This window comes from Cenococcum geophilum (genome assembly GCF_001692895.1).
Source record: "Cenococcum geophilum 1.58 unplaced genomic scaffold K441scaffold_1, whole genome shotgun sequence".
Taxonomy (NCBI): domain Eukaryota; kingdom Fungi; phylum Ascomycota; class Dothideomycetes; order Gloniales; family Gloniaceae; genus Cenococcum; species Cenococcum geophilum.
Genome location: NW_027137559.1, coordinates 2,532,383 through 2,540,061, shown reverse-complemented (window position 1 = coordinate 2,540,061; position 7,679 = coordinate 2,532,383). Strand labels below are relative to the sequence as shown.

Here is a 7,679-nt window from a genome sequence, read left to right as displayed (position 1 = left end):
TAAAGATTTATACATTACCTATCCTGTCTTAGATTTCGCTAATTAAGGGTAAAGGATACCTATCCTTTTTGGTGATGCTGTTTAACTATCTATAGTCAATACACAGCCTTAATTTGCTATTTTTCTTTAGTACAAACAGTACTGGATAACCTGCTAATAACTGCGATGGTCTAATATATCCCTTTTATAAGTTTTCTTAGATAAACTCTTTTAGTGCTCTACCCTCTTCTTTAGTAAGCTTATAAATTAAAAAGAACCTTAGACTTGTTCCTAGTTCTAATTCTATCTTATAGTCCTATACTATATACTTTAATAGCTTTTTACTTTTTAGTGACTATAGTTTCTTGCCATACTTATAGTATCTCTTTAGTATATAAATTAGTCCTTTTTCTATTTCTTTATAGGTCGCTCCTACTTAGTATTATACCAACTTAGCTTATTGTTGCGTCTTATAGCATTAAGTATCCCTAATATCGACCTAACCTATAATCTAATTGATCTTTAGATTGTATTTCTATAACTAAGGCATTCCTAATACTGCCTTATTATTTCCTAATAGTAATATATTAAAAGANATCTTAANTTNTCTCCCTTTAATNNTTAACTAAATAGGTCCTNTTTTAAGNTTAATAATNCCTCCTCNNTAGGCTATTAGATCTCCTAAAATTGTTACTAATAGGTAAGGATACTCCTTTTTCCTATATGGTAACCCTATTTTTTTTTTAACTACTACTAGTAATATATAGTTCCTTATTGCTCTACTATCTACTAATACTTTAAACTGCTAATCCTACCACTTTACTTATAAATTTAGGTGTCTTTCTTAAATTCCTTTAAGGGTCTAAGGCTCTACTACTAGTTCCCTCTAGTCCTATAGGCCTCTACTTTTCCCAAATATTAGCTACTAGATCCTACCTATACTTAGTCTAACTTAGGCCAATACTTAGTTTGCTTTTTATCTTTAATATACCATAGATAGGTATTCTCTAGACATTCCCACCATTATTATCCATTTAGGCATTCTTCCGTAAGGAATCTTCCTAGTTAAAGTATTAAGTTCCCTTATTCTTAAACTTCTACTAGATGCCAACTATATATATACCTAGCGTTTCTATACTTTACCTTATCCGTTATCTAATATATCCTTATTAGATATTTCTAATTTTTATTCTTTAGTGCTCTATATATATTATACGCATTATCTATATATATAATCTATGCCAATATATAATATACCTAGTGTCTTAGGTTAACTCTCGGCTTATCTTCATCCTTAAGTTTAAACCTCTCTCGTGTTGATCTAAGCGTTATAACTTTATTTATAGGTACTAAAATTCGTCTCTTACTTCTCTAGTCCTCTAATTACTCCTTTAAATCCGTTAACGTTATAATTAAGGCTCCTTTAATATAAGTTATAGCCTTTTCTATAATCGGGTGGTCTTAGACAACTTTTTATATCTAACTATATATAGAAATCTTTCCACTTATTATTATGTCGTTATCTATACCACTTTTAGTATAACCCCTTAAGTGTATACAGCGTATCCGTAAAGAAGTATCTCTTTATTACTATATCGTGACAGCCTTTTATATATCGTTCTTTAAACCTAGTTAGGATCCCTAGATCCTCTTCTTCTTCCAATTTAGTAAGCTACTTGGCTCTTAGTATGCCTACTTTAGGCCTATTAGTAATTCTTTATACTAGTGCTCTGTCCCTTATACGACCTAGTATACTAGATCTTTTATCTAGTTTCTGCTATTACTATAAGGTAATTCTTGCTCTAAATTCCTCTATAGTTTCTTTCCTTTCGCGCCTTATAAGTAGATCCTTAAAGTCTTCTTACTTCTTAATCTTAATATTAACTTTTTAATCTTTAGGCCAAATACTATATTCTCCTAGTAAGTCCTCTAGGTCTATATACTTGTCTCCTAGTTTAGTTACTATTTATATTATAGATTCTCTAATCTATAAAGAAGCCTCTTACCTCTTATCTATAGATACCCTTATTTATACTCCAAATCTTTAGTTCCTTAGATTCTTTAATCCTAAGCTTACTTCTAACTTAAGCTTAGCTCCCGCCTTAGTCTAATTAGGCGTTTATAGTGTTCTTATCTTGTCTTAAGAGTCTTAAATCTTATATATCTCGTTTTAAGAATCTTATGCCGTTAGGAACTCTTATCCCGAGCTTATTTGTATATCTTTAAACTAAGCTACTGCTCTGCTTTATTGGTTTTCGTCCGTTATAGGTCCTTAAGCTATCCTTATCCTATCTTTAAAATCTTAGATCTCTTTTATCTTATCTTAAAAATCTTAAGCCTTTAGCCTTTTACCTTTATTAAGTGGTGAATTAGCACTAGCAGTTGTCTGCTTGCTTAATCTCTATAAGATACTCTTCCTTCCATCTTATAAAGCAATAGATGCCGTATTTAACAGTGTTATAATGCCCGTTACTAAACCTTACTCTATAGCGGTCTTAGTCTCTACTTCTATTACGTTATTAAGGTTTAGATACCCCTAGTTAGTTCCTTTATTTTCCTTATCGCTGTTAATTAATAAGTACTCTAACTCTATTATTATTATTACTAATCTCTGTCCGTATATTACTATAATATCTTAATCTAGCTTATAGAGTTAATTTTATTCTTTATCTAACTCTCTAGTTCCCTTAAGTCCTCTTAACTCTAGCTCTTATAGCTAATAGCTTACGCCGTACTTAGCGTCTTTATAAATTTGGTATGTATTATTATAACAAAATATAAAACTTCTAATTAAACATTCTTTTGTTCCTTATAGTATACTATTATCCTATTATATATATATGTCTCCTACTAGTCTGGTTCCCTTTATTGCATAGTAACTCTAACTATCTTTATAATCCCTTACAAAATAACCTTATTTCCTGCAATTTATATAAGCTCCGTCTTTAAACTATTAACTTTGCTATAGAGTCCGCCTAAACGTCTTCTGCTGCTAAAATCCCTGGTTTAGCCTTTACTCCTTAGTCCTATAATTACTAGATCCTTAACCTTTAGGTTTCTATAGTTTCTTACTCTATCTCTTATAGGTTTCTTTAATACCACTTAGGTCTATTAGCTCTGCGCTATACCATAGTTTCTAACTTATCTTTAGTTATTACGTACTCTACGTCTTATATAACTATAGAATTCTATCCTAGCCTTTCTTAGCCTATTCCCTTTAGTAGATCCTATTATTAATCTTTATTACTTAATCTATTAAATCTCTTAGGGTGTCTACATCTTCTATTAGAATAATTATATCCTAAACTTTAGCCTTAAGTCCGTATTTATACTGTGCCATAAGCGCCTTATTATTCCACTTAACTTATATAGCTAATGTCTAAAACTGTTATATACTTAATTGCTAAAGTTCGTTACGTAATATTTTAGAGTTTTCTTTCCGCTATAGTTACTGCCTCTAGATCTCTAAATATCTGTATAAGTTGCTCCGTAAACCCCTCCTAACTTAAGAATATAAACCGCACCTCTTAGTTAGTAGTTATTATTCCATTTACCTATATTTCTATAAGGTAAGGCTTAAACTATTTAAGTACTCTCCCTAATAGGAATAGTCCTGCATAAGCTATTCGATCCATAGGTATTAGCAGTTTTACCCCTTCTTGCATAACTTTAAAGTGCATTTATATAAGAAATCCTTTAAGCTTTAACCTCTCTCCTAAGAATCTCTTAATCAAAGGTAACTTGATCTTTACTACCCCTATCCCATTAATCCTTTATTTAAGTATTACATTATTCTCTATTAACTAGTTAACTATCTCTTATAGTTACCTAACCGTTACAGGTTATTATAAGTTAGTATCCGCTATACTAGTATCACCTCCTAACCTTAAAGTAGTTGCCGCCGTCAATGGCGTCGTAGTGGCTGCTTTTAGTGGCATATTATTTAACTTATTAAGACTATAACTAGGTAGTAATTATATAACGAAACCTTATAGCAAGTACTACAATAGGCTCATTAATGGGCTAGGTATGTAGGTAATATAAGTAAGTCAACAACATTTATAACTGGTAGAGTGGTTACCTAACAGATTAACTCTAATTATATTCTAAGAATTACTACAAGGAAGGAACTATCTAGGTAGGGATTAAGGGTCCTTAAATACACAACCGTACTCCTATAAAATCCTTTTTATACATAATATACGTGTTATACGTAAGGTACATAAGTTCCTCTCATTCCTCTCGTTTAATACGTAGCATGTTATGTAACTCGCTTACTATTCTTCGTCACATGGTTCTACTGGCTCCATCCTAGACCGTGCTTGTATTAACCAACTAGCTTCTTCCGACTCCTCTCCAAGTAGTCGTAACATTGTACTTAAAGCGTCCGTAATAAACGGGAAGGGAGTTATATAGACTAGCACTAAAGATTTTAAAGCAGAGGCTTAAGATATATAACGACATACCAAAGGCCCTTTTAGCTATACTTACTCAGATCCAAATAGGAAAGGTAGCTCTAAAGAGCTACCTCTATAGGATTAAACGTGCGCCTGACTTAAGGTGCACGTATAGGGATAAATAGATAGGACAATACGTCCTAGTTAAATATCCTAATTTTAAAGAACTAAGGAAAGAAATATAGCCGTATAATAGCTAACCTTAGAGCATTTAAAAGATCTTAAACAAGATATAGTTAGTAAAGAAGATAGTAATCTATATAGTATAAATAGGCCTCCTAGGGCAGTTTATAGAGGCTAGGAATAGACTAGAAGTAACCACTTAAGTTTCTCTTAACGGTAGACACGTTATATATGATATTAGCAAAAGATAGATAGTATTATAGTAAGAAAACAGGCCCTAAAAAGGCTTAGCTTTAATATATAGTACAGAACAGAGGTATTTTGTATATTCACTACTTTTTAATTATTTAATTTTAATTATTTCCTTTATATAGGAACTTACCCTGCTTGCATATGTCTTTATAATTACATTACGATGGCGTTCTTTTCTAGTTCCCTTGCTTTTTAGACGCTTGCTTCTCTCCTGGGCACCATACACCTACAGCACGTGGAAGACAGGCGGACGAGGGCCTCACGGAATCACTGCTGCAGGTGAGACGGGTGATTACCCAAGACCTACCTCTGTAAAATAGAAGACCCGGCATGGCGCCCTTAGGGCAGCTAAAACGGTGTATGATTTCAAAAAAAAAAAAAAAAAAAAAAGCAGGCTCAGCGAGCTGTGCATTGCCACGATTTGGGGCGCAGTCCATGCAGCCAACAAAAACAAGTAGCTTCGACTTCCTATATGTAGCCAGCCTGATCCTGCTATAAGATCCCAAGATGCCAGATTATAGAATATTCCCATTCATACCCTGAGTACGATTATTATCAAGTTTCATATTACTACTTGCTATAATTGAAACAGAGTTGGATATGGCCAATGTACCACCTCGAGTACACGAATACGCTACTTCAATTTCACGGTCCATCGGATCTTTCGACAGTGTACCATCCACCGAAATACCAGAAATTTCGGACAGCGATAACGAGGATGTAATTGTTGAAGGACTAGTTCCACCAGTACATGCCACAGTTCTTCAGCAGACGATCGGTCCAAGGACAGCAAAGCAAGACGGTCAGCCGCAATATAATGTCGACCGAGCAATTTGCTCACTCAACATTATTTGCTATCGTCATAACGGCACTTGTGTGATGGAACCAATCATGACGACAATGGAGAGCCGATATCGTACCCCGGAGAGCTACCAACAAGCTCTCAAGCAGAAGCCTGATTTGATCGTGAATGATTCACAACTCTTTACGCAAATGAGGCAGAAATACCGGACTCGAATGTGCGGTTTCTGGAGACGCTGGTTTGGGCTAAAAACACTCCGTAGCTTTCGAATACTCGAGGTAAGGGAACCAAATTCACGTATTCAGTGACTTTTCGGCTGGTGGAAACCTAGGAACTATGACGAATAACTCGAATTCCAGTATAATCGAATTAGCCGGCCACATCCAATTCCACTCGACAACCTGATCCTTCAAGAGATCCTCTATACCTACAAGAATGCATCCAAGATCAACACCGAGACGGCATGGATTGAGTGGGTTTTTCGGCTGCGACAAGAGGACAAACGTCATGCGCTCGAGTTCGTAGAGGGGTGGAATCTTTCCAGGGTCATTATTGTAGGATGCCTCCCATGGTTGATCTCTTTAATCATTGGTATTACTTGGGTGGCTGTGACGAAAGACGCGCAGACGGCGTTTACAGTTGCCAGCTTCGTCTTGACAAGTGTGACAGGTGAGTCTAGCCCGCAATGTTTGACTTTCTCAGGCTGTACTCACCGCTGGTAGTGATGCTGGCATTGTTAGCATTCATAAGTAGTGTTGAGAGCTCCCGTGAATCTTAATTCTAGCGTACCGTTTGAGTTTTACAGGTCAAGAATCGGGCAAAGCTGAGCTTAATCACTACATGTAGCTAGAAAATTTGTCTTACATCAACATCGCAGAGTGAATCATTCACGTATACCCCGTCAGAGTCAGAGCCTAGGTATGGTATTCCACGGTAGGCTGAGGGGATCAAGAGAGCAGAACAGTATATTGTGGTAAGGTACAGAACGAATCGTAAAACCCCCCTCCCAAAAAAAGGGGTAACTTAACGAAGGTATATATACCGAGCTCGGGCCAGGATGAGGTGATTTCGCCAAGCATAAGACAGACTAGCCCATTTGGGTTTCTGGATAGGACTACATAATGAGTGCGTACCTCAGCTGGTCTTCGCAGACTTGAAGAGCTTTTTATTCCAAGCGCAGGTATTACGGACTCGAGTTGTTCTACTACCAAGAATCTGTCCAAAAGTGCTCACTGGCGTAAGGGTTGGAGGTCAGAGCTTGCTCAACGCTCTGGGAGCGACTAAAATGGCCTTATCTCAGTAAGCGACTCAGGCGGCAAACGAGATAAATCTCGCTAGTACTTAACTAGTATAGCTTTATATACAACCCCTACTAGCTTTATTAAACCCCTGCTAGCGTTATATAACCCCTGTACTTAAAAGCGCTGTCTCATTTACCGTCTGAGGGCCTTTGGTGCGAAAGTNTAAGAGGGTCNACTCGTTAACCNAACGCGACACTGCTAAAGAGTAATATATCTCCACNAGTTAACTAGTNAACTACTATAAAAGGTAATCGATTATATTCTAAGGGCCGCTTTATTTATCTATGTACTTATTTATNCATTTTAGCCAATATAAAGTTCTAAAATTACAGGTCGAAATTTCTCNACGCGATATTTTGCGACGACTCGCGAATCCCCTCCCNATGCCCCACNACCCCCCCAGCCTCTTCAACCCCCCACCCCCCCAAGAGCTTCGATAGAGCTTCGAGCTAAGCTTCAAGCAGAGCTTCAATAGAGCTTCGATAGAGTTTCTAGCAGAGCTTCGAGCAGAGCTTCGATAGAGCTTCGAGCAGAGCTTCGGATAGGGCTTCGAGCAGAGCTTCGGATAGAGCTTCGAGCAGAGCTTCGATAAAGCTTCGAGCAGAGCTTCNATAAAGCTTCGAGCAGAGCTTCGAGCAGAGCCTCGAGCAGAGCTTTGAGCAGAGCTTCAAGCAGAGTCTCGAGCAGAGCCTCGAGCAGAGCCTCGAGCAGAGCTTCGAGCAGAGTCTCGAGCAGAGTCTCGAGCAGAGTCTCGAGCAGAGTCTC

At 36.8% G+C, this 7,679-nt stretch overlaps 2 protein-coding genes across 2 annotated transcripts; one reads left to right on the top strand and one right to left on the bottom strand.

The window, feature by feature from the left end:
- Positions 1–4,942: 4,942 nt before the first annotated feature.
- On the bottom strand, positions 4,943–5,194 carry K441DRAFT_650266 (uncharacterized protein). Its single transcript, XM_067647008.1, has one exon. It carries the CDS (start codon positions 5,141–5,143, stop codon positions 4,988–4,990), a length of 156 nt encoding a protein of 51 aa, XP_067510291.1. The 5' UTR covers positions 5,144–5,194; the 3' UTR covers positions 4,943–4,987.
- A 217-nt stretch (positions 5,195–5,411) lies between these two features.
- K441DRAFT_672416 (uncharacterized protein) lies at positions 5,412–6,459 on the top strand (the record flags this gene model as incomplete). The annotated part of the gene is made up of 3 exons (XM_067650548.1): positions 5,412–5,891; positions 5,973–6,282; positions 6,419–6,459. 3 exons carry the CDS (start codon positions 5,412–5,414, stop codon positions 6,457–6,459), a joined length of 831 nt encoding a protein of 276 aa, XP_067510290.1.
- Between the last annotated feature and the right edge of the window lie 1,220 nt (positions 6,460–7,679).